We start from the raw sequence: 27,080 nt of genomic DNA, 5'->3' as shown, positions 1-27,080 counted from the left end.
TTATGGGAAATTGTCAAAATATTATGTTCTGGACCCATAACTAAGTTTTTCCTTCCCTCTTTCAAATCTCATCCATACTCAGCTAAGAAGATCTTTAAATTGGGATCTTAAAGTTAGTGATGTGATTACAGATTGAATGTGGAATAGTGAGTTAATTTGTCAACTTGTTCTTAATGATGTAACCAGAGAAAATCTTGGCTATTCCTATTCCCTTGCAGCATAAGGAGGATGAATTTATTTGGGCTCCTCACCAATGGGAAATTTTCTTTTAAATTAGCCACATGTTTTCAAATTGATGAATCTCAGGTTTGATAAAAATTGATTCAACGAGATATGTTGTGCCTGCATTAAGATTTAAAACTTGTCGTCTACTTTCAGGAAATGTTTGGAACAGAGAACTTACAATAAGACAACGCCACATTCTCCAAAGATTGAGGAGCAAGAAGAGATCTATTAAGAGAAAGATTTATCCGAGAAAAAATCTTAACAATTACATTCAATCTCAAACTACACGAAAAAATCTTAACAATTACATCCAATTACAAACTACACGAAAGTTGCCCCTTTTTCATTGGGATTTACCCATCATAGAGATGCACAGAGAAACAGAGCGAACTTTAGATATCATTTTTCCACTCAACCCAGAAACAAGATTGGACGTTACACCAGTTCGTCTCTATTTTGTGAAACTATTCCTTAAGCAAGATAGCTGATAGGGCGCTTGTTATCTCCTTCTATGACATGTTGTTGTCGTCACCATATTCCATATCTCACTTAGTCATCTTTGCCTTGCCGCGGGCCCGCACCTCCAAAAGAAACAAAGGAATTCATTTAACGACTCCGCGATCGCCCTCTAAATGATCAGAATAAGATAGAGCTTAAAGATAAGTTTTGTACTCTATCAATTTCTCAGTCCCTTTAGTCGGGTGGGCGCCGGCCTGTCTTTCGACCAAATATCCCCTTCTAAAAATCGTACGTGCAGGTCTCCCTGCATGTGGACCAAACCAAGGTTTATCTCGTGTATTGATTGTGGACTCATAGAATGATATTGACTAGACGTTTGATATATCAGACTCGACTCTATCTTTCCTAGCATGCATTCCCATTCTTGTAGCTACTGGATTCGATAAGTTACATGCCCGGTGCACCCTTCAGTCCTCAAACTGACTTACTTGTGGCAACCTTCTAGCCGCCTAACGACCTATAACGCTAGTCACTACTCCCACTGAAGCTATATTAATATATTAATGAATAGAATATTAAATCTAGTAAGAAGATAAAATCTCAAATCACCGATTCTTTTGAAATTTTTGTTATTTTTTCTTTTTTACTCAGTCGCTACAAGATCAACAAATCTATGAGCTTAGGCTTTTGTTGGTGACATAAAAGCATCTCTTGAAGTAAGGATTTGGAAGCTCATGAGCAAGAGTAACTATAGTTACGGGCTGTAACTGTGGGTAGTTCGAGTTCTAGTTCCTTACAAAACAGATGGGAACTGTAGCTAACAAGTGAGCCTTGGGTGGAATCCTCATTTGAGTCAGCTGAATTAAACCATGTTTTCAAAGAAGTGAATTGTATAGCGGGTGTTATTACTTTTTTAAGTCATCATACTAGTATTATGTGTATTAGGATGGGGTTATCCCTTCCCAAGCCAAAAACTGTATTCTGATTGACTCTAGAAGTCTTGTGTCTTCTCGAGACTTTAAAAAAAAAATTGACAAACGATATTATCTACAATAAGAGCACTTTCAGTGTGTAAAGGCTCCCATTGGCAACAGGCAATTCAATCCCCTCAAGTGAATAGTAATTGTCTGTAATGAACAATAATTGCATATTGCATCTCCACCCCTATATTGAATAGCTCAGGCAATTCGTATTAAAATATTAGCATTTTTTTTATTTTATAAAATAATTTTATTTTTAATTTTAGATAGGATTTTTAACCGATATCATCATGCCACATGTCATTATCCGAAAGTACAATTTTTGTAGATAGATTTTGATAAAAAAAATTTAACCAATTTCGTCGAGCAACGTGTACTTACCTGTTTAGAATCGTTGAAAATATTGAAATGTGGTGTAAGGTGGGAGAAAATGGTAAGGTATTTATAGAAAGAAAAAAAAATTGAATTTTTTTTCGGATTTTTAATTAAATTTTTAAATTTTTATTAACTTAATTAATCTGGACTGTTGGATTACAAAAATTTGAAATCCAACAGTCCAAATTGGTGGCCCATTGTAACATTTCTGATTTTTTTTTCTTTTTTTTAAAGCTAAAAAACATGGACCGTTGATCTGGAAATCAAACGGTCTAAGTTCAACGGTAACTGATTAGGGCTGACACGGGGCCCCACATTTGCAGAGTAACTCAATGCGCGCTCGACGCCTACAAGAAAGTCGTTTGCACTCTTTGTTGACTTGGCGGTATAGCGTGCCAAAACCCCTACTTAAATATACCTCTCTCCGCCTCCCCTCCTCTCTCTCTCTCTCTCTCTCTCTCTCTCTGCCTCTGAACTCACGCCTTTCCCCACAACCCACCAAAACAAAAGAGACAGAGAAACAGAGAGAGAGAGAGAGCGCAGCCCACCGCCAACCCACACGCCCTCCCGCATAAAATCTCCGCCCACCCCAAACCTCACAACAAACTCCAACCAACAATGGCGATCGCCTTCTGCTTCGCTCCCTCTTCCTCCGCCGCCTCCTCTTCCTCTCTCTCCAAACTCAATCCCCACCGTCCATCTCTCTCCGCCTCCGCCTCCTCGCCCCTCCTCCACCTCCGCCTCACCGTCACCCCTCCCTCCCTCACCCACCGCCACCGCCAGTTCCGCCGCATCCTCTTCTCCGCCGGCGACGACGACGGAGGGATTAACGGACGTGACTCCTCAGGAGGAGGCGGCGGCGGAGATGACGGCGACAGCGACGGAGGGTCCGACAATGCCGGCGGAAAGAACAGGGCGGAGGCGTTGATGGTGTTGGCGCAGTCTAAGCGGGGGTTGGAGAGCTTGCCCAAGGACTTGGCTGCTGCGGTCCAGGCGAGTCGGATCCCCGGGTCGGTTGTGGGGCGGTACTTTGAGCTGGAGAAGTCGGGTCTGTTCCGGTGGTTGATGCAATTCGCTGGGTTTAGAGAGAGGTTGCTCGCTGATGATCTTTTCTTCGCTAAGGTTTTCATGGAATGCGGCGTTGGTCTCTTCACTAAGGTCCTCTCTCTCTGTTTCCTCTGTTTTTTCTTTAATTCAAATTTGATTCAAGTTCTCATTTTTTTCGATTTTAATTGGTTTTGTTTCGGTTTTTGTAGACTGCTGCAGAGTACGAGAGGCGGAGAGAGAACTTTTTCAACGAGCTGGAAGTTGTTTTTGCAGATGTGGTACGAATTTTGCTTTTTGCCAATCACATTGGTTTTAGCTACATTGCACATTGTTTCGATATCGACATAGAGCTCATTTGGATTTGCTTTTGAAATGATTGAAAGCGCTTTTGATGAAAATGTTTTTAGAACCAATCATTAGTAAAGAAGTAAATCCTGTGCTTCCTGAAAGAAGCACATAAGCACTTTAAGTGATTTTGGAACCTAAAAATATTTTCTCTAAAAGCGCTTTCAGTCATTTTAAAAGTACATCCAAACAAGCCCTTACATTCCATGATTCATCGTTGTTCTTTTATATGCATATCAATGATCAACTTGGCCGTGTTGTTAATTTTTATTGGCATTTGGTGTGCTTGAAGCTACACATTCTAGCTTATGGAAGTTGATTTGGAAGTAGTTTTATAGTGCTTGCTTAGCTATGGGGTATTTTCGGGTAGAGTTGGCTGCTTTCCATGTATTATATGTCGTGAGTAGGCATGTTTAAGTCCATAACCTTTTATTCGGCATGATAATTGAAGGTGAAGCATATGATCAATTTTATAGTCCTCAAATTATGATTATAATGTATGAGCTCATAAGCAATCTATTTTCATCCAATTCCTTGCTGTATTTGTAGATGAATAATGTAAGCCACAGTGAGATAGTTTGATGCTTTTCGATCCATTTGTGGGTACTGGACTTTCGTAGTGATGAATTCAAATGATTATGTGAAGATTAATTGACAAGAAATTTGTTTGATGCTTACTGTGTATTAGCTGCATAATCGTCAGCAAATAGCCTTTTTTTGTTGAAATATCTTCAGTTAACATCAATAATGCGTCTTATATATGTTTTAGTTTCTGTCATTTATGTTTGCAGTGTATTTCTCTTAGGTAATGGCCATACTTGCAGATTTCATGCTTGTTTATCTTCCTGCCCCAACTGTCTCTCTTCGACCTCCACTTGGGCTCGATGCAGGAGCAATCACTAGGTTTTTCCATGGCTGCCCCGACAATGCCTTCCAGGTTTATTTTCTATGGATTCCTGAATCTGTACTGACAGTTTGTTTCGTTAGATCAAATCAGAAGCCAGATACAGTTACTTAAAATGATTATGAAATTCTCTATGCAGATCGCTATGTCTGGAACATCATACTCATTATTACAGAGGATTGGTGGAGTAGTGGTAAGATACTTTTGGTAACTGTCTTTCATTTCATCTGAATTTTGAAGGTAAGAATGAAATCACATATTTAAATTGTTTTGGCAGAGAAATGGGACCAAGCTATTTGCTGTTGGTACTGCTTCATCACTGGTTAGTACTTTTTAACTCCTTGGAAATGGTGATTCCGAGAATTGTTTTCGTATTGATTAGTGAAGTGATCCACATGTCCATCCACTAGTGTGTTTTCATGTTCATTTGTCTCTGCATGTTTGTTTCAATTTGAGGTGACAGCAATTCTCATGCATCATAGACACGTCCTGTAAATTTCATTATCTTGTAAAGCTGGTAAAGCAAAGCTCACAACGAGCTTATCATATTGTGCATTTTTTCACATCACATTCAATTGGATAAAGTAAAGAAGCAAAATGTTCAGTTTATGTTGAGTCGATTCTTCTGCCTTGTGCTGGAAGTGGTGAGAAAGCATCTTAATTGTTAAAATTGTAGTGAAGCACCGAAGGTATAGCTGAATGAAAGAAAACTCTTTGTGTAGCCCTTGTACTTGTAGTTTGTTTTTTCCATCTTTATGAAAGCATATTAATTTCTTTTTCCTAGATCTCAATGCGATAATGTTATTGGTCCTAAGAGCATGCAATGAGGAGTAATTTTTTTTGCGGTTGGGTTGGATTAGTGGTGATCTTTTGTACTACAGAGCCTACTTTGGCTGTCCACAAGGTGAAGTCAGCCGACGTGCACTGTGTTTGAGCATTTGACCCAATTTTAGGTTATTTCCCCTTTGTTTTTGCCTGGAAGCCCATGGACCTCATGCTTCGGTTAGGTTGAGATATATAATGGATTTGTCCTTGCTACAGCTGAGTAATTGTCTTCTTGCTTTTTAGTGTCCACATGGTCACCTATCTATTAATGATATACCAACCATTGTGGCATCTTTAGAGTTTAGAGAAGGCAGGTGGACAAGACATAATTTAAGGCAACCGAAACTTAAGGAGGGCATTTCTTGTTGGTGGTGTTCTATTCCAATGTAGAAAACCTCTAAGAAGACCCAACGATGTTTAGAGAAACCCAATTTGAACCTCTTCGGGGAGGGAGGGAGGGAGGGAGGGAGGGAGGGAATGAATTCAAATGCCTTACGTTTAACCTCTACGACATCTGCACAGTTCCCCAACTGCCATGGGTATTTGATATGTAGCGCACAAGCACACGCTCAAACATACATCTTATTGAAAGTTGACATGGCTTTTGGATGCCTTACTACTTTCAGCTAGTATGTATGCGTTTGCAGTTTTAATTATGAGTCCATCCAAATCTCTGACAGAAGTTTTTACTTCTATGCTAACTTATGTGACTCAGTAGCACTAATGAATCTTGTCTTTCACTAGGTTGGCACAGCTGTGACAAATGCCTTGATCAACGCAAGGAAAGCTGTTGATAAGGACAAAGCAGGTGAACTTGAGAATGTGCCTATAGTATCCACTAGCGTAGCATATGGTGTCTACATGGCAGTTTCTAGCAATCTCAGGTACTAAAATTTTTATCAGTATTATTTTGTCGGGCATAAGCATATAATAACAACGCTCATGGAAAAGGAACAATAACTTGTGCTTTTCACCAACACAAGCTTATAATAAAATGCAAAATTCTTTGGCAGGTACCAAGTGTTGGCTGGTGTTATTGAACAAAGGTTTTTGGAACCACTACTACATCAAAACAAGCTCATGCTAAGCGCAATTTGCTTTGCCATTCGCACTGGAAACACATTCTTGGGTTCATTATTGTGAGAACTTGTGCCCTTTAAATTTGTACACTGCATCGAATTATTCCTCGCACCACCACCCTTGTGACTCACCTCTTACTACTACTTTTCTTTGCAGGTGGGTCGACTATGCTCGTTTCATAGGAATTCAAAAGGCTCATTAGTATACCAATGGGAGTATTTCCACATTTGATTAAGGGGGTGTAGTCAATTTGGATTTCAAAGGATTTTAAAGGACTCATTGTCGGTTTGCTGAATTTCAATTTGTCGCATAAATCGGGCAAAACTGAGATAATTGAAGTAACGCGGGTTAAAAGTGCTAGGTTAATTTGGTTTTTTTCCGCAAATATATTTATACCGCTCATGGCTGAGCTAACTTTTTGTGTTTGGTTCTTTTACTTTCCCTTGTGTTCGTCGCAGGAATCTCCTGGCGGACGAGCACACAGCTCCCCTGGGAGAATGGCGTCGGTTGAGGGTATCTGTCGTACTTCTGCTTTCTTCTCGGGCTCACTCGGGCAAGCCTTTGTCGGGCAGATCTTGGTCGGGCAAGACACACTTCGGGCAAGGCTCGTCGGGCAGTTCTGAAAGAGAAGGACAGAGTTAATTTGAAAGGGTGCCTTTGTGGGGCCTTAGGTGTAGGCCTTAAGGCTCACAATCAAGATTAACTTTGTCGTGCTCAAGCGTGCCACTGCCATCTTCAGTATGGCAGATGTTGAATGGGTGTTAAGCTTTGATTGAATATGTATACGCCCGAGAAACCAAGTTAGATATAACAGGTGCCTTTGTGGGGCCTTAGGTATAGGCCTTGAGGCTTCCTGTCAAACTAAACTAGCGCTTGGATGTATCATATTTGGTCTTTTATGGTTGCCAGAGTCTTATTACTATTATACCTTTGATTATCTGAATCCAAGAGGTAGGACGAACCCAAATGAGTGCCTTTGTAGGGCCTTAGGTATAGGCCTTGAGGCTTCCCATCAGAGTTAATCCTTATACTCGGACCAACTAGACCGCAACATGAAATGAAGCTAAATAGATGCCTTCATGGGGCCTTAGGTGTAGGCCTTGAGGCTTTCTATCAGAATTCACTCCATGCTTAAGCCTTTTCTACGAATCAAGATATAATAGCAACAAAACGGAGAAATAGATTGATTACTTGCGCCCCAAGTAACTTCGGACTTCTCGCTTATCAGGGATTGTCGTGGATGGGTTGAGTCCACATAGAGTTCTTTTTTTATGCCTTGAGGCCAATGACTTTACTGATCTTTAAATTACATGCCCGCGGGCTTAAGACTTAGATCTGATTTGAACTCTGACGCGATTCAGATCGGATTCAAGTGCTGAAGACTCATTTTCATTCTAACTTTACTAGAAATAACTTGTATATAACTGGGAATATATATATAACATGTTATTGTGCTTTTAAAAGAAAGAAAAGACAAAGACAGAGCAAAGATAGTCGGGTAAGTTTGAACCTTATCGGCCAAGGCTGAACTTCTTACAAAATATATCTTTGTGGCTCTGTCAAAGGTCTGAAAGCTTTTAGAGGGGTTGACGGGGGAGAAGAGGATACAAAATGAATCGATACCACCATGAACAAGGTAGCAGAGCTATTACAGGGGTTTGGGAAGGTTTATCCCGAATGGGATGAAGGCTTGTGCTGACTACAGCTTCGTTGAAGGCAAATCTGGCTTGAGCAGAGTTTTGGCTTTTGTTTGTTTGATTGAGTGTCCTTAATTCTGTCTTCTCTTCCTCCTTTTATAGACGACCTCAGCTTGGGTTCCTGTAGCAATAGCGGTGCCCGAATGCGGTTTGGTGATGACTCACTAGCTTTTTTACATGAATGTCACCAATAAAGTACTTTTTTGGGCTATGTATTGACTGAATAGCCTACCCCCTGTGGTCTTTGAGCAGGTAAGCAGGTGGCCTTTGTAACTTGTGCCCAGCCGAAAGCCTCTTTCCTGCCTCCTAAATTTTCCTCTGGGCCTTGGGTTTGGGCCGACTTTCTCTCTGGCCCAAAGTTCAGATTTTATCCCAAACAGTGCCCCATTCAATTGATGTTAAGGTTGGGATCCCAAGCGCCAACATTAAATGAATAACAACATGCGTGCCCTTTGAGCTTCTTGCGACCTTTAAACTGCCTTCTGGTTCTCTATAAATTCTGGCTTTGGAAACCCTTTTCAAATCATCACCTCTTCTTCATTTTGGTCTTCACCCTTCATCCACCTTGAATCCTTCCGTCTCCCCACTGAGAAATGGGTTCCTCAGGTTTTGAGTAGAGTTTCCTGAAACTCCCCTTTCGTGAGAAAAAAAGAAAGTTTTCACCTGATGATTGCTACCTCCAACACCTTTGGTCGATCACCCCTCTACCTCCAACACCCTTGGTCAGGCGGTCTCCTCTTGATGTCTGATCTTCCCACAACTTGTGGTGATAAGTTGGGCTTCATCATCATACATGGTGAAGACCTTGTGGGAGGGTCCTCTACCAAACTCATGTTGGCCGCCCAACCCGATCACCTGATTGGGTTTCAACCAAGAAGATAGCGGGAAACCAGTTGAAGACACCAATACTTTCAGAGAGGATCAAATGTAATACATAAGATTTGGTATCTTGTAATCTCATCAATTTGTCGACATGAAATAAGTATTTTTATCTATTTCTGCATCTCTGCCTTCTTTAAATGTTTGGATGAACAAAATACCGTATGTGAATTTCTAAGGTCCGTCTCACTCTGCTCCCTCTTCGATATAGCAATCCCTAACATCCCATAATGTAGGACAATATTTCTTCAAGAATTTTGCATTAATAGGGTGTTTCTGCTCATTGCCTTCGAGGTCTGCTAGATAATATCCTCCTTTGTTCAAAACCCGACTAATAATAAAAGGACCTTCCCATGTCGGGCTCCATTTCCCGAAGCCACGCAGCTGAGCGCCTAGCGGGAGGACCGCTTTCCACGCTAAATCTCCCTCCTTGAAAGACTTTAACTTCACCCTTTTGTTATAAGCTCGGGCAACAGCAATCTTTCCTTCTTGAATCTGGTTCAAGGCTTCAATTCGGGCTGCATCCAGATCCTCAATACCTTGACACATGGCTTCAATATATTCTGCACTATGCAACCCAAATTGATTTTGAATTCTTACGGAACTGACGTTGATTTCCATAGGGAGCACTGCATCTTGCCCGAAAGTCAAGGCATAAGGCGTCGTGCCTGTCCCCGCTCTTTTAGAAGTCCGGTATGCCCACAACATGTTCCCTAGCATCTCATGCCACCTTTCTGGACTATCAATCACCATTCTTTTAATAATGTTGACCAAGATCTTGTTGCTAGCCTCTGCTTGCCCATTTGACTGAGGGTAGTATGGACTGGATTGGATCATCTTTATTTTGTACTTGTTTGCAAACTCTTCAACCTCCTTTGAAATAAACGATGGCCCACGATCCGTTACTATAGTTTCAGGCACCCCATACCTGTGCAGGATCTTGGTCTCAATAAAATTCTTGACCACGGCTGAAGTTATGGATTTTACTGCCGATGCTTCTACCCATTTGGTGAAGTAATCCGTTGCCACAATTATGAAAGTATGTCCCTTACTAGAGGCCGGATAAATCTGCCCGATGAAGTCCATTGCCCATCCTCGGAACGGCCAAGGCTTGACCACTGGATTGAGAGGTACTGATGGTACGTGCTGGAGAGGTCCATGTCTCTGACATTCTTCACATCCGCGGGCATAGGACTTACAATCTTTTTCCATGTCGGGCCAGAAATAACCATACCTTCTGAGTAGCCATCTCATCTTTGTTCCCGCTTGATGTGCTCCACATATTCCCTCATGTACTTCGGCCATTACTCTCATGGATTCCTCTAGGCCTAAGCATTTTAATAGCAACCCATCTGGGGTCTTTCTCAACAGATTTTTTGTCCACAAGACATACTTGGTTGCTTGCTGCCTGTTCTTCTTACTTGTGGGTGAAGAAGGATCTTTCAGATACTGAGTAATAGGTGTCCTCCAATCTTCCACCTCGGTCTCTAGAACCATTACATCCAGACTGAACCTCTGATCTAAGATAGAGGGAAGGTTTCTTGTTTGGATCTCAACATCAACACCATACTTCCTTTCTTGCATTGGCACTCCTGAAGCTAGTTGCGCCATTTCATTAGCTGCCAAGTTAGATCCCCTAGGAATGTGATTGACTGATATCTCAGACTCCCACAAACTCAGCAGTTGTGTTGCTGCCATATAGTACCCTGCCATAGTGATATGTCTGCATTTGAACTCGCCATTTAGTTGATTTATCACTAACTCTGAATCACCAAAGATCTCTACTTCAGTTGCCCCCAAGTTCATCAGGATTTCCAGGCCGATAATCAATGCCTCATACTCCACCCGATTATTGGTATTTTCTTGATAATCAAGTAGGAAGGAATAGTAATGATAAACCCCTTGAGGGTTTATAATCACAATTCCAGCTCCTGCTGCCTTCTGAGTGTAGGATCCATCGAAATATAGCTTCCAAAGTGTAATCCAAAGACCTGCTACTCTCCTTATCTCTTGCTGGATCCAATCTTCTTTGCCCGAAACATCACTTCTTGGTGGGATCCATACATTAGCAACTTCTAAACTTCCCGGGATATTGATTTCCTCGCTTTGAGACTCCTGGTGTTCGGTCAGGAAGTCAGCAATTGCCTGGCCTTTGACTGCCCTCTGGGGTATGTACTGAAAACTGAATTCTGATAATGCTAGAATCCACTTCCCAATCCTCCCTGCTAGCATAGGTCTTGACAACATGTACTTTATCACATCTGTTTTGGCGATAATGTGCACATGACAAGGTAGCATGTAATGCCTTAGCTTGCTGGCAGTAAAATATAGAGCCAAACACAGTTTTTCCACCGGAGAATATCTTGTTTCTACCTCGGTCAGAATTCTGCTGAGGTAATACACAGCCTGCTCTTTTCCTCCTTCATTATTCTGGGCTAGTAGACTCCCAATTGATCTTTCCGATGCAGAAATATATAGTTTCAATGGCTTTCCCCTTTGAGGTGGCACCAGCACTGGTGGGGAAGTTAAGTAAGCCTTGATGCTATCAAATGCCTGCTGGTGGGTTGGCCCCCACTCAAAATTCTCCCTATCCTTCAATCTCAGTAGCGGAGTTAGTGGCTGGATTTTGCCCGCCAAATTGGCAATGAATCTCCTTAAGAAGTTGATTTTACCTAGCAATCTCTGAAGCTGTACTTTGTTGGTAGGTGGAAGTGACTCTAATATTGCCCGAGACTTATTTTTGTCCACCTCCACACCTCTCTGATGCACCAAGAATCCCAAAAAATTGCCCGCTCTTACTCCAAAAGCGCATTTCTTTGGATTCATCTTCAACTTGTGGATCCGCATCCTCATCAATGCTTGCTTGAGGTCCACGAGATGCTGCTCTTCTGTCTTAGATTTTACCACAATGTCATTGATATACACCTCCATGCTTTGGCCAATTAAATCATGAAAAATGGCATTCATTGCCCTTTGATACGTGGCGCCTGCATTTTTGAGCCCAAATGGCATGACCAGATATTCATATGCCCCCACATGACCAGGACATCTAAAAGCTGTCTTATGAATATCCTCTGGCGCCATCTTTATTTGATTATAACCGGCATTTCCATCCATAAACGATAAAACTTTATGCTTTGCTACAGCATCTATGGATAAGTCAGCCATGGGCATGGGATATTCATCCTTTGGTGTGGCGCTATTAATATTCCTATAATCAACACAACACCGTACTGCTTTTGTTATAGCTTTTAAAACGGGTACAATGTTGGCTAGCCACTCTACATATTTGGCTGGTCTAATAAAGCCAGCTTTCACCAGCCTTTCAATTTCTTCTTTGACTTTTTCTTCTATCTCCTTTGACATCCTTCGTGGTGCCTGCTTGACAGGTTTATATCCTTCCTTGATGGGCATTCTATGTTCCACCAAGGCTGGGTCTAATCCTGGCATCTCGGTGTAATGCCAAGCAAAACAATCTTTGAATTCTTGCAAAAGAGAGATAATCTTGGCCCGATCCTCAATCCTTAATAAACTGCTGATTTGAATTGGTCTCGGATCCTCTTCTGTGCCTAGATCAATAACTTCCAATGGATCCTGGACTTCTGGAGGTGGCTTATCAGGCTCTGCACACAAAAATTCAACTAACTCCGGGTTCTCGGGCAGACCGTCTGGCTCGTCTATATCGTAGACGCATTCGGCCATTTGAATGGCCTTTTCTAACTCCTCTGTGCAAGATTCTTCCTCATTTTCCTGCTGGCTGGTAGAAACTTTCCCCTGCCACTCCTGCTCTTCTTTATCCAAGAGCTTCTCTTCCTGTCTTCTTCCCTTTCCATACACCAACAGTCTTTTAATCAGGGATCTGACTGCCATGACCTGATCTTTCTTCTTTTGTTCGATCATTGATGGTATAGAGAGTTTGGTATAAGACAGGGTCTCTCCCACTCCTCCTTGGTAAGGAGCATCCCTTGTTCTAGAAGCTTTCGGGCCGTCACCTTGGTAGGGCGGCCGTTCTCATCAGCTCCTAAACATTTCAAAATTCCCACGTTGGGATTGTAGAAATTTGCTTCTGCAACATTAGCTGGGGGGAGGAACGGCCGTGATTCGGCCTCTACCAACTCCCAAAAGCTTGATCCTTCAGTACTTGCCTCGTGGTATACAGCCACTTGTTGATGAAGAGTAGAAGGTATGGCTAAACTTTGATGAATCCAATCTCTTCCAAGTAGGGCCCCGTAAGTGGAAATGCAGTCTACTACAAAGAACGCCAACATTATTTTCTTGGACCCCAGATCTACCTCCAAAGGTAATATCCCATGAGTCCTGGTGATGGCACCTGAAAAGCTCGAGACTGTAAGGTTTGTGGGAATAAGATCTTCAGTGCTTCTCCCCATCCTCTTCATCTGCTTGGCTGGCAATATGTTAACAGCCGCTCCTCCATCAATCAAAATTCTTTTGAAAGGTACACCTTCCAGATGAGCTGAAACGTATATAGGCTTCAGGTGGTTGGCCAACGAAATACTTGGGCGGCTGAACACCATTTTATCTGTGTAAATCCGTAGGGGACCACCTTTAGGTACTTTTGAGGATTCAACCTTGCCTGAGTCTTCCTCTGTAACTACCTCCACATTGACGTGAGCCATCATCGGCTCAGTTGTTAAATAATCACCTTCCATGGTAGCGGGCTGGTCAGGCCTGGCGCCAAACATGGCGGATAATACATACGTCATGTTGATGTGGAAGTTGCTGGGTTCGAGCAAGTCCTCCTTCTTGCTCCCAACGTGATCCATGAACTCGTCTAACCAGGCCATTGCATCGGCTGGTAGTAAGGGCTCTGGTATCCCTTCCTGTTGTGGTTGATTTATGTCTCTGTACAGCGCTTGCTTTGGAACTTCACCAAACGGATCCAAAGGCAGAAAGGTTGGTCTCCTCTCAGATGCAACAGTTTCCTCATGGGTGGGCCCTGGCCTCCAACCAGGTGTTGGCATCATAGTCAGATCTTCCTGAGCCCTTCTTAAGATCCTATACTTGCCAGGATGTTGGCTTTGTGGCACATGATTCCCCATACCCTCCGTCTTGCCGTTGGCCCTTTCTACTTCCCTCTTACTTCGCCAACGAAGCTGACTACTACTTCCAGATGTTGCCCTCTCTGGCTTTTGATTTTTTGAGGCTTCAGAGGTGATGGGGGTCATCAGGGAATTCATGTAGGCTTTGTGCTGCCTTTGAACCCTTCTGACCATGGATGCTCCCATTGGTCTGGTGGGCTGCCCATCTTTTCCAACTACATACCATTTCCGCCCACGATATGCAGGAGTTGCTTTCTTAGCTATCCCATCAGTTCTTCTGACTTCCTTCCCCTTTTGGCCATTTTGAAGCTGCTCTGTACTTCTTTGGAGTTTGGCTTCCATGTCCTCTGCCTCGTCAGAAACTTCATAATTTCGAAATACTTCTGACAACGCCTTGGGTTGGGAATCACCTTCTAAACGTTGAAAAACGCTTCGGGAAGTATTTTTTCTTGTTGCCTGCTTAAGCCTTTCGCGGGCTTCTCTTTTAATTAACTCGTGATCAATAAGGACTCCAGCTGGGGGAATCTCGAGTTCACATTCACACTGGCATTTACTACACATAACCAGCCCTTTGATTATGGCAGCCTTTGGGTACTTGGATGGTTTGCCTATCCCTTCCGTAGGTCGTTTGGCTAGTTTCCCTTCTTCTTCTTCCCTTATAATTTTCCCTTTTCCCTTCTCTGCCCAGGTCATGTTGAGCATGTTTACCGGGGCTTCAGAAAAGGGCAACACAGGGTTGACTATGACTACCTCATCTGGTTGGGTAGTCCTGTGTCTTTCTCCTTTGGGAGGATCCAAACCTGTCTCATTTCTAGAGCCTAGGGAGGCTTCATTCAGTCTCTGTAGCATTTGAAACAATGTATTCTGTAAATCTTCTGGCATGTTTATCTTTATCTTCAGATCAGAGGATCCCACCGGGCGTGCCAAAACTATGTTCGTCGCAGGAATCTCCTGGCGGACGAGCACACAGCTCCCCTGGGAGAATGGCGTCGGTTGAGGGTATCTGTCGTACTTCTGCTTTCTTCTCGGGCTCACTCGGGCAAGCCTTTGTCGGGCAGATCTTGGTCGGGCAAGACACACTTCGGGCAAGGCTCGTCGGGCAGTTCTGAAAGAGAAGGACATAGTTAATTTGAAAGGGTGCCTTTGTGGGGCCTTAGGTGTAGGCCTTAAGGCTCACAATCAAGATTAACTTTGTCGTGCTCAGGCGTGCCACTGCCATCTTCAGTATGGCAGATGTTGAATGGGTGTTAAGCTTTGATTGAATATGTATACGCCCGAGAAACCAAGTTAGATATAACAGGTGCCTTTGTGGGGCCTTAGGTATAGGCCTTGAGGCTTCCTGTCAAACTAAACTAGCGCTTGGATGTATCATATTTGGTCTTTTATGGTTGCCTGAGTCTTATTACTATTATACCTTTGATTATCTGAATCCAAGAGGTAGGACGAACCCAAATGAGTGCCTTTGTAGGGCCTTAGGTATAGGCCTTGAGGCTTCCCATCAGAGTTAATCCTTATACTCGGACCAACTAGACCGCAACATGAAATGAAGCTAAATAGATGCCTTCATGGGGCCTTAGGTGTAGGCCTTGAGGCTTTCTATCAGAATTCACTCCATGCTTAAGCCTTTTCTACGAATCAAGATATAATAGCAACAAAACGGAGAAATAGATTGATTACTTGCGCCCCAAGTAACTTCGGACTTCTCGCTTATCAGGGATTGTCGTGGATGGGTTGAGTCCACATAGAGTTCTTTTTTTATGCCTTGAGGCCAAGGACTTTACTGATCTTTAAATTACATGCCCGCGGGCTTAAGACTTAGATCTGATTTGAACTCTGACGCAATTCAGATCGGATTCAAGTGCCGAAGACTCATTTTCATTCTAACTTTACTAGAAATAACTTGTATATAACTGGGAATATATATATAACATGTTATTGTGCTTTTAAAAGAAAGAAAAGACAAAGACAGAGCAAAGATAGTCGGGTAAGTTTGAACCTTATCGGCCAAGGCTGAACTTCTTACAAAATCTATCTTTGTGGCTCTGTCAAAGGTCTGAAAGCTTTTAGAGGGGTTGACGGGGGAGAAGAGGATACAAAATGAATCGATACCACCATGAACAAGGTAGCAGAGCTATTACAGGGGTTTGGGAAGGTTTATCCCGAATGGGATGAAGGCTTGTGCTGACTACAGCTTCGTTGAAGGCAAATCTGGCTTGAGCAGAGTTTTGGCTTTTGTTTGTTTGATTGAGTGTCCTTAATTCTGTCTTCTCTTCCTCCTTTTATAGACGACTTCAGCTTGGGTTCCTGTAGCAATAGCGGTGCCCGAATGCGGTTTGGTGATGACTCACTAGCTTTTTTACATGAATGCCACCAATAAAGTACTTTTTTGGGCTATGTATTGACTGAATAGCCTACCCCCTGTGGTCTTTGAGCAGGTAAGCAGGTGGCCTTTGTAACTTGTGCCTAGCCGAAAGCCTCTTTCCTGCCTCCTAAATTTTCCTCTGGGCCTTGGGTTTGGGCCGACTTTCTCTCTGGCCCAAAGTTCAGATTTTATCCCAAACACCTTGCATTTTTCTTTCACACATTCTCTCATTTTACTTCCCTTGATGTTGTAAGGGTTTTGCTACAGGAATTTGAACAGCATGAAAAGGATTTTATAGTTGGGAGATGATATCTGCACACTTTTTCACCTTTGCATGCCCTTTGTTTATCAACAGTTGGTTTAAACAAATCAAAGGGTCAAAATAAGAAGGGTGTGCTGAAGGTGAAAATGCTGTATAGAAACGTCATCCCTTTACAGATTTGTATTGTGCTTGTGTAAAATTGTAATTTTCTTTGAACAAATGATATTATCTACACGAAGATGAGGTGATGCGCTAAACTTCACAATGGGCTAGGCATAATGTGGTTCAAATCGTTTTTGGTGAGAATCGAACATTAGACATCTCATTACAAGTGAAGAGAAATACAATTAGACCGTACTATTAAATGTAAAATAGTAATTAGTGGAGGGAAAATGCTTGGGAGATCACATCTAAATCATTTCACCAATAAAGTTGGGACTAGGGGTGCAAGTTCGGAATGGTATTTCTGATTTTGATTGTAAACATTCTAAATTTGAGCTCGAAAATTTTGAATTAGAATATTTTTCGTATATTGAATTTTTTGGCTTCCTTCCTAATAAGGGACACCTAGGTTTTTATCCCGGCTGCCACTTTATGGGCTGTCCGGCTTGACCCGACGAAGGGGGGGAAACAAAAGGCGTCTTCTGTTCCCCTTGAAGTGTTCTGAACCTATTCCAATAAAAAAAGTTGTGAATATTCTGATTTTTGGTAGTTATTTACTCAAATTATGTATGTTATAATCAATTTTTGTGTTTTATTGTTGGTTTTGGATATCTTTTGTTCATTGTTTTTATATCAAAATCAAGGTTCTAAAAGACGCTAGGCGCTAGTCGGCGGCGAGCTGGGGTCTAATGCCTAGGCAGACTAGACGGATTTAAGTAAACCTATTGTATTTCGTGTAAATAAGTGTCTGTTTATACTAAAAATATATATAATTTCATTGTAAACTAGAAAATAGAATGATATATATATATATATATAATGAAGTATTGGAACATAATGAAAATATGGGGAGCAAACATATAATGTGTGTTTATTTAAGTGCTCAATAAGTCTCTTACAATTTATTGGAAACAATACAATGCAAAAGGAAAGTTATCTATTTTCTATCTAAGTGAGTTACAACCTAGGCAGGTGTCTAGCGCAGGTTTGGGCAAGCTAGGTGGGTGCCTAGACGGTTTAGGCGGGCGCCTCAGCAGGTCTAGGCGCCATTTCTTAATTTTCAAACGTCTAACCATTAATCGGGGCGGTGCCTAGCTGCCTAGCGCCTAGGCAGAGATTTTTAGAACAGTGATTAAAATACACTTTTATATATATTAGTACAACGGTATATTTTTACATTAAGGCCATCTCTAGCCGAAAAGGGGCCAAGGGGCCATGTTTAGCCCTATAGCCCTGTAAGAAATTATTTTTAAGGAACAGTGCTAGACCATATTTTATACCATTTCCAACCGAGTGGGCCAAAGAGTCATAGGCCAAAATATAGCTTGTTTGACAAAAAAACCCATCCCAACTGAAGGGGGCTATTTTTTAGCCCCCTTAATAATTTATTATTTTAATTGAATTAAACTACCATATTAAAATAAAATTTTCGAACATATCTTTAGTGCCAATTGTCCCTAAATTAATAAGCCACCGGATTTCTTATCTTTATATAATGAAAAGGATGTGAAATTTTGGTGAATAATCAAAATAAAATGAGATAAGATAGTATGAAATGGTGAAAATGATGTGAGAAACGAGGTAGAAATGTCACATCCCAGCCCGGGCCCCCACCACATCCCGGGCTTGGCTCCACCATAGCACGTTATTGTCCGCTTTAAGCCCCAACCACGCCCTCACAATTTTGTTTCTGGGAACTCACACGAGAATCTCCTAGTGGGTCACCCATCATGGGATTGCTCTTGCGCGCTACTCGCTTAACTTCGGAGTTCCGATGGAACCTAAAGCCAGTGAGCTCCTAAAAAGCCTTGTGTTAGGTAGAGATGGGAATATACATATAAGGCTTACAAAATCCACTCCCCTGGGCGATGTGGGATATTACAATCCACCACCCTTAAGGGTCCGACGTCCTCGTCGGCACACTTCTGGCCAGGGATTGTCTCTGATACCAAATTGTCACATCCCAGCCCGGTCCCTCACCACATTCCGGACTTCGCTCCACCATAGCACGATATTGTCCGCTTTGAGCCTCGACCACGCCCTCACGGTTTTGTTTATGGGAACTCACATGAGAACTTCCTAGTGGGTCACCCATCATGGGATTGCTCCTACGCGCTACCCGCTTAACTTCGGAATTTCCATGGAACCCGAAGCCAGTGAGCTCCCAAAAGGCCTCGTGCTAGGTAGAGATGGGAATATACATATAAAGCTTACAAAATCCACTCCCCTAGACGATGTGGAATGTTACAAGAAATGGGTTAGGTATTTATAGGAAAAAAATTAGAATTTTTTTTTTTAAATTTCGTCTAAAAAAAATTCAAACCCAACAGTAACCTGACATCAGCATGACGTTAGGTAGCATGTGTTTAGGATGGGTTATAGGGCTGGTTAGTTGGCTGACTGCTCCCTTCTGGGCGGTTCTCCAATTTTTGGTTAGGTGGGGCCCCCGAGCCCTTAGGCCTAGCTGTCGATAGAGACAGTTTTCGTGTCAAAAATAGCTTTTTTTTTTGCCTATGGCCCTTTGGTCAGGTCAGTTGGAGATGGCCTAAGGAGAGGGGAAGTTTGGCTAAGCCACACAATGGGCAACCTCATTTAGGATCGAATTCGCCATCTACGAGGTTCGAACTTAAGACCTCTCACTTCCAACTGAAGAAGAATATCACCAGACCGAATACACTTATATATTAAAAGGATAAATATACTAGTATAGCAAAAAATTAATTAAATATATATAAATATATACCAAATATTAAGAAAGAACAAAAAAGTTTGAGAATATTAAAAAAATCTATAAAGTATATGAGTTTACGAATTATGTTTCAAATTTTTTGAGATTACTCTGATTTCAAAACTTTCGAATTGGAAAATTGTGTCTGATCTGATTTTGAAATTTTGGAACGGAAATTACAAATGTTGTTTTTGATCTGAGTCATCCAAAATCGGAATTGAAAACGTGTTTCCTAAACTTTATTCCTTGGTGGAACCTTCTTGTATTGTGGATCCTACCTTTATTAAAGAGATGGTTTTTTTTTTTAACAAACAATATTACCTACACTAAGAAGGTGGGGAAGTGAGTTTAGTCTCACAATGGGTTAGCAATAATGTGGTTCAAATTCGCCTTTGTCAAGAATCAAACCTAAGACGTTTCACTTACAAGTGAAGATGAATATCACTAAACCGTAGTACTAAGTGGCTTTGGAGAGATGATTTTTAGATGTATACTAAATTTGCAAACCAAATGATATATCACCAATAAGAAATAAACACTTTAATAATAATCTAATCATTAACTTACATGTCATCTAATTTATAAAATTTGTTTTACAAATTTAGTATCCCTAGCATCACACCCTTATCTGGAACATAAAATATTTAGGGCCATAAATGATCAGAACTTATAGCTAGAATCTAATTCGGTCACTGCATTTTTTAATTTCTTTCAATTTGGTCAGCATGTCTTTTTAAGTTTGCAATCTAAGTCATTTTCATGACTAGCCGCTTAGTACTACAGTCTAATGGTATTCCTCTTCACTTGTAAATGAGAGGTTTTAAGTTTGATTCTCGTCAAAAACTAATTTGAACCATATTATTATGGTTTGCCTCATTGTGAGACTTAGCCCACCCTCACCCCTTAGTGTAAATTATATCGATGGTTAAAATAATAATAATAATAATCATTTTCGCGACTAGGCTTAAACAAATGGGAAATTAGACGGAATATAACAAATTTAAAGAGGGCAGTGTAGAAGTAGAAAATTTCCACGTTCCTCGATATTATAGGAAATTTTGGGCATTGAAAGACTAAAATACCCCTATATATGTTGCAATCCTATTTAGAATAGGAATGTGATTGTGTAAATCCTAGAAAATATGGGAATGTATCTTATATTCCTATTAGGATTATATTACCTATTAAATGTTGTAATCCTAAAGGGAAAGGTTTTACCCTTCCTACTACTATAAATAAAGGCACAATGGGGTGAGATAACACACACCCACAATTACACATCTCTCTATTCTTCTCTCTATTGCCACACCCCCTCTCTCTCTAAGGCCTCCATAATTGTTCGGTAAATTATGCCTACAACACGTTATCAGCACGCTCTTGACGCTATGCTAACAAGAGAGTTTGATCTTCAATTTGGGGAGTATTACGTTTTAATCATTCTTTTCATGATTAATTTATTATTTTATTAAATTGATCTACATGCTATTGATTCAATTTAATTTTTCTGTGTTGAACATAATACAATGCATTGGAGAATTTCGGCTTTCAAGAAGGATCTTCTATAAATTCAAAGGCTTTTGTTGTTTTCTACTACTCAGGTATGCTTAAAATAAAGGAAGATATTTGAAATGACCCATGAAGCATGAAAACATTCCCCATGATGCATGAACCCCTACATTTATATTTACCTTCCAATATATATATATTGTATATGTTCATATATTGGTCAATATATATATTTGTTTCATACATTACGCAATAATTGCTATGTGGAATTTGTGAGTCAAAGTATTCAATTAAATTAGAAGCATGTTTCGGGTTTTCCTAAACCCTAAAGGATTTGAAAAAAAATATGGGAGAATCAGGATATGGTGCGGCACACCACCGCACCATCATTGTGCAAATAATCACCAGGCCTAGGCCTGGATTTTACCTCGGTAAGGCCTGCAGCCCTGAGCCTATGCACACTAGCCTTGGCCCGCAGCCATCCAACCTGCCCAATTGTCTGGGCTGTCCTCCCATACACACGCTGCAACCTTTTTGGTTGCTGGGTTTTGTTGCTCTGGCCCGCATACATATAGCTAGCATATGCTGGGCTTGTCACTGCGCCACCCATACCCAAGCCCGTGACATGCAATCACTATGGGGCTGCTTTCACGCAACCAGCCTTCGCTGGGATCCCCATGACAACCCACAAGCCAACTTGCGCTAGACCTATCCGTGTACTCCCTTGTGGCCCAAAACACGACCCAGCTGCGGCTAGGGTCTCCCATTCCTCACCCATGGCCTGTAGCCACCACCAAAGGAACATTTGGGCCTCACCTTATGCTTAAGGCACCCAACCCGTGCCTCTTAACCCCCGACATTAAGCCTAATTATTTTTTGGGCTCTATTTTCGATCCAGTAATATTATTTTAATATTATTTTGCTTCTACGATCGACCCCGAATGGTCCCGATCTATTGAATTAATTAAAAGTGACCTGCAGTCCATTAATCTGATAATGAATCCAAAATTATTGACCTGAATATCACTTTTGGACATTAACGATTCAATAATTTATTTCTCTTCTTGAACCGTCACATACTTTAGTAATAACGAAGCTCTCACACTTGAGTTCCCGAAGACAACTCAAATCCACTACACTAAGTTAGTATATTGCATTCTGAGTTTCTTGCAGGAACCTCTCTTTTATGAACTAAACGTTCATAAATTAAATTGAACCTGTAGTTTCAAATTTAGTGTCTTTGAAACCCGAAGATTTCATAAAACAATACACCCATGAAAACCCGACGTTTTTCATGAAAACCATGTCTTAGAACTCGAATGTTCTAACTTTGATGCTTATGGATGATTCATTCCCATAGCACCAATCACAATCTTGTTCCCTTAAATTCAGTGGATTGTCGAACCGTCACAAGTTTGATTTTCCTGATTTGGACGTTTTCTAATAGAAACCACTTTAGGTGGGGTACAAGACGTGAATCTCCACTTGACTATCAAGAAGCTGAGAAACCATTGATGCCAACAATGGCAAAGAAGAGCTAAATAAGCCTCCGCCATGATCTTCATTCGAAGACTTATGCTCAAAGCATTACAAATGGAAGTACCTCCCGAACGAGGATTCCATGGCTCTTTGGCTCGTTTCTATGGACCGTCTAATCATGAAAGATATTACCCAAAGCAAACCATGATTACGTCTATGAATGAGTACAATTCTGAAGTTTATAAATCCGATCGAATTTTGACTGGATAATACTTTTATCGTCCTTCCTTGTTTCTAACTCGCTCCTGAAGCAGCAGTGTAGATAGCGGAAGTTTATCAAATTCTCGGATATGATTACTATCACAAACGTGAGAGAAAGGTATGGACCCAATTTGGTCAAAGCCTACCAAATGGAGATGCACTGCTTCGGCAAGGATACACTGAATGGCATACTCTCTCACAATCCAATTTTGAGTTTGTTTTGACAAACATATGGTAGAATCAGGGCCTGCCAAGGTGTGGCATCATGCCCGACGCGTGATCCTTGGCACCCAAGACCTAAAACTTCAAGAATACGGGATAATATTCCCAAACCTTAACCCTGCAGAATCTACTTCCGTCTTGATGGAATAGACCATTGGTTATGCACCTATTCGTGCCCCTACCAATGTTGTTGAGGAGTACCATTCTAGTAGTCAATATGTGAGATTGATTTTGCTCCACCGAATATCGTTGGAATAGCAAAATTGTGACATGAATGGCCTTGTTGGCCGAATCCACCAAAGTAACTTTGGTTTACTTTGTGAACATTTTTCCATGTTCTTGGATTCAAGTTTGGTGTATGTTTTACTTATGGATAATCTTATTGATATTGTCCTCGAATATGAGTTAATTGAATCATGTTTCTTAATACATGTGACCGATTCAATTAAACACGTGATTAGGTAGGAATGTGGGAAAGTTAGTTGTCTGGATGAATGCGTACTACGCACACTAACTTTACACCTAAATCACATCTCTAACAACGACTTCAGGTCTATCCAACCTGATTAAGAGCATTGGCACGCTCCTCTTTGTATGAATGATACTGAATTATCATTTAAAGGACCTTAAATTCCTCCTGACGTTGAGTTTTTAAGGATATTCAAGGTGACAATGATCATAAATGAAACCACTGAAGAAAATAGAGTGAAATATCTTTGCACCACCTCCAAAAATGAGCATGAAGCTTTGATTTGGGGCCAATAGGTTGTCTCCCAACTGGGAATACACCACATGTGGCCGACCTATAGCCTGGTGATTGAGCAGTTTACTTGCTTTGGCACGACCTTTTGGGACACTTAGGTCGAACAATGATGCTACAACGCATCTCCTTATCTGAAGTAAGGATTTTATGCCTACAAGCACACTTTGCCAATCCTGCTCATTAGGGAAATTGATTTTCTATATCATTTCTTGCAAAGATACGACACGACTCCATTTTCGCAGTGGATTCAAGGGAATATATGTGGACTAATCCAACCAAAATGCGGACCATATAAATATTTATGGTTGTTGGTTGATGAATCGAAAAACTGGTCACATGTTTGTCCACACACATTACTGCTAAACCTCTTGGCCGATTAAGGGTTCACCACCCTACTTATCCCTTAAGGTCTAGAAGACTGGTTAATGCTAGAGAGTTTATATCGACGATTTTCGATAAAGTATTGTATGTCATTTTGGGTTTTTAATTGAACATCGCATTCCCATGTTCACCCCAAATAGCCTAGCCTAGCGATCATAAAGCGCAATTTAAATGATCGCCCAAATTTTGGTAAACGTACCAAGTTTTCGGTCTTTGCTTAGGGCTATGCAATCTTGCACGCAGCTATGTTGGTCCGCCTTGAGGCCCATTGCCACCCAACCTATATGACGTTACAGTTGGTTACTGGGTACGAACCTGACGACTTTCGTACTTACGCATTTGGGTGCGCATTCCATGTGCCAAGTTGCGCCGCCGCAACGTACCACCATGGTTCCTCAAAGAAAGATGTGTATCTTTTGTCGATCATGATTCTCCTTCACACTAGCTTTCTTCGAGCCCTTGCACACGATCTCTTTACCGCTTATTTACGGGTTGTCACTTTAATGAGATAGTCTTCCTGCCGTTAGGGGGAGATAAGAACGTCAACATTCCTGTAGAATGGTGTGAATTTGCATGGACGTTGCCCACTATGTCTCATCTCGATCCCCATACCGCACAAGTGTGATAAGCAAGTGCGACAAATTCTAGATTTCAGAATGTTGCTCCAGACGCATTCCTCTGATCTAGCTAAAGTGACGAGATCATATACCAGCTGCAAACATGCCTGTAAGGATAGACGTACTTAACGGACGTCGAGTCAACATCCCTGGAGGGTGTGCCGCCCCTGTTGGACGGTTTGGACGCTCCTGTTTGACGGTCCGGTACACCGGCGGATAGCCAATCAATATGTCTTGGCCTGGAGCACAACATATCATTCGGTTCGTAGGATTCACTTCCCTGGAAGAGGAAGACACGGCACAACAATGAATTTAAACTCGATCGCTGTCTCAAATCATTTCCATCTCATGAGATTAATCCGAATTACTCCCGAGACTTGAAGTTCTTGGTCCAGTATACTAGTTTGGATGAGAAAATGGAATTGAAATGAGATTATCATCGATGATGTTTTCACTTATATGGTAACTACCGACATAAATGAAAAGCGACGATATCGAACCGTGTTCCGTTGATTAAGTGACAACGTAGAACTAATTGGACAACTAAAGTTACAATCCAGGTCAAATTCCTTACCAAAGTGTGTATTGGACCTGTCGTTCCTACACTGCCCAAGGTAACCCTGTTGAGTTACAAGTGGGAAAGGAAACGTTATGAGATGAATAAAATAGTGCGATATGATGCACGCCTTATGGCGCAAGGTTTATCTCAAAACGTCATGTGATTGATAACAGCATTATGAAATGTGGTTAGTATTTCTCCATGGGGATATAAATACGGAGATTTACGTGTAAGTTCCCAAAGAATTACATGGACTGGTTCAAATAGTTCCAAACCACGGAATACCTTCTTAACTCGTTTTGAGGCGTTCACTTATGGATTGAAAAATCCAACGGATGTGGTATACCCGTCTAAGTGATTATTTGATCAGCAAGGATATGAATTATGCCCTTGCGTGTTAAACTATGAAGTCTTATTCCAAATTGCTAGAGTTATGGTTTATGTCGTTAACACGAATCTTACTAAGACCCTGGAAGAGCTTGAGAAAACTGCCTCGCACTTGAAGATGGAATTTGAGATGAAGGATCTTGGGAAAACTCGTTTATGCCTTGACCTGAAGTTGAAGCATTGTTCTGACGGTATTTTGGTCTACCAGTTGAACTACACCCGGAATGTGTCACCTTTGAGTATACCCATGATCGTCTATACGTTATATGCAAATGAGACTCTTGAAGAGTGTATGGAATCCGAAATTCCATATCTAAAAGTTCAACTTTGCGCTTCGTTGTACTTAGGTCATTGTATTTAGACAGGACATCTCCTTCACTGTTGATCTTGGTAAAGATGCAACACCGCGCCTACACGCAACCACTGAATTGGTATTAAAGACGTACCCTGAAGGTATTACGTGGGCAAATCCCAACGCATCTTGAGCGGATCTAACCCCCCTGATCCTCGAAATGATGCTTGCCTTGTTTGTTATGCTGACGCTGGTTACTTATCAAACCCGCACAAGGCAAAATCCCCGAATGGTTATATCTTTACCGTTAGGGATATCGCAATATCTTGGAGGTCCACGATATGACCCTAGTTGCAAAATTTTCGAATCGTTCCAAGACTCACCTTACTTCACTATGCCACAAGTGAGACATGGTTAGGAGTTCTTATTGAGCATATTCGAAGTACTTGCTATATTTTCATCCATCGTTGAGTCCCAACGACGATCCATGAAGATTATGCCACATGTATCAACCCGACCAAGCTATGATACATCAACGAAGTCAACACCAAGACATATTACGTCTACATCTACATCAACAAAGCATCAGGAAATTGAAGTCATGCAAACCGATCCCAGACAACCTTGCCGACCTCTACACGATGTCACTGCCGAAGTTAACCTTCCAGAAGTTTGTCCGAGGAATTGGTATGCCTAACTACTCATATGCAATGCTTGTAGTTCTCATTTGGAAGTTATGTCAAACTTAGGGGGAGTATCCAGAAGTATACTCACTTGATCTTAATGTACTCTTTTTCCCTACGATTAGGAGCATTTTTCCCACTGGGTTTTTGCTACCTAACTAGGTTTTAACGAGGCACCCATCCTGGGCTGATCATACCCTTGAGAGCTCTTCTACTTGCGTCCAAAAGACGTATAGTTTTGACTTAATGCAACTTCTCACTTTTCTCCTTAGACTATGGGTTTTTCTCCCATCTTGGGTTTTACCATAGCGAGGTTTTGTGAGTTTTACTTTTTATGCATTCTTCCATTGATTTGAGACTCGCATTTGCCCATTGTGCCGACGACTTCATCAACTGTACTTACTTCATCAATGAAGACTTGATGCGCCATTTACTTGAGTATTTACACACTCAAGGGGGAGTGTTGCAGTCCTATTTAGAATAGGAATGTGATTGTGTAAATCCTAGGAAATATGGGAATGTATCTTATATTCCTATTAG

At 41.4% G+C, this 27,080-nt stretch overlaps 1 protein-coding gene and 1 long non-coding RNA gene across 2 annotated transcripts; one reads left to right on the top strand and one right to left on the bottom strand.

Moving 5' to 3' along the window:
* Nucleotides 1-2,381: 2,381 nt before the first annotated feature.
* On the top strand, nucleotides 2,382-6,659 carry LOC103413146 (protein RETICULATA-RELATED 4, chloroplastic-like). The gene is made up of 8 exons (XM_008351636.4): nucleotides 2,382-3,197; nucleotides 3,296-3,364; nucleotides 4,237-4,368; nucleotides 4,475-4,528; nucleotides 4,613-4,657; nucleotides 5,905-6,044; nucleotides 6,174-6,299; nucleotides 6,397-6,659. The coding sequence occupies exons 1-8, from the start codon at nucleotides 2,658-2,660 to the stop codon at nucleotides 6,440-6,442; spliced, it is 1,152 nt and encodes a 383-aa protein (XP_008349858.2). The 5' UTR covers nucleotides 2,382-2,657; the 3' UTR covers nucleotides 6,443-6,659.
* Nucleotides 6,579-16,754, bottom strand: LOC139189336 (uncharacterized). The gene is made up of 2 exons (XR_011573172.1): nucleotides 16,440-16,754; nucleotides 6,579-6,682 (listed from the first exon to the last, which is right to left on the bottom strand). It is a non-coding gene; the product is annotated as an uncharacterized lncRNA (long non-coding RNA).
* Nucleotides 16,755-27,080: the final 10,326 nt, after the last annotated feature.

This window comes from Malus domestica, chromosome 11 (assembly GCF_042453785.1).
Source record: "Malus domestica chromosome 11, GDT2T_hap1".
In the NCBI taxonomy this organism is placed as follows: Eukaryota; Viridiplantae; Streptophyta; class Magnoliopsida; order Rosales; family Rosaceae; genus Malus; species Malus domestica.
Note: the sequence above shows the minus strand (reverse complement) of the source record. Positions and strands in the feature narration are given on the sequence as shown.

Bases quoted from the DNA above. Each gene is read 5' to 3' on its own strand.
- LOC103413146 (XM_008351636.4), top strand. From the start codon at position 2,658: ATGGCGATCGCCTTCTGCTTCGCTCCCTCTTCCTCCGCCGCCTCCTCT. The intron at 4,369-4,474 runs GTTTATTTTCTA...TTCTCTATGCAG, and splicing joins GCCCCGACAATGCCTTCCAG to ATCGCTATGTCTGGAACATC. The intron at 4,529-4,612 runs GTAAGATACTTT...TTGTTTTGGCAG, and splicing joins AGAGGATTGGTGGAGTAGTG to AGAAATGGGACCAAGCTATT.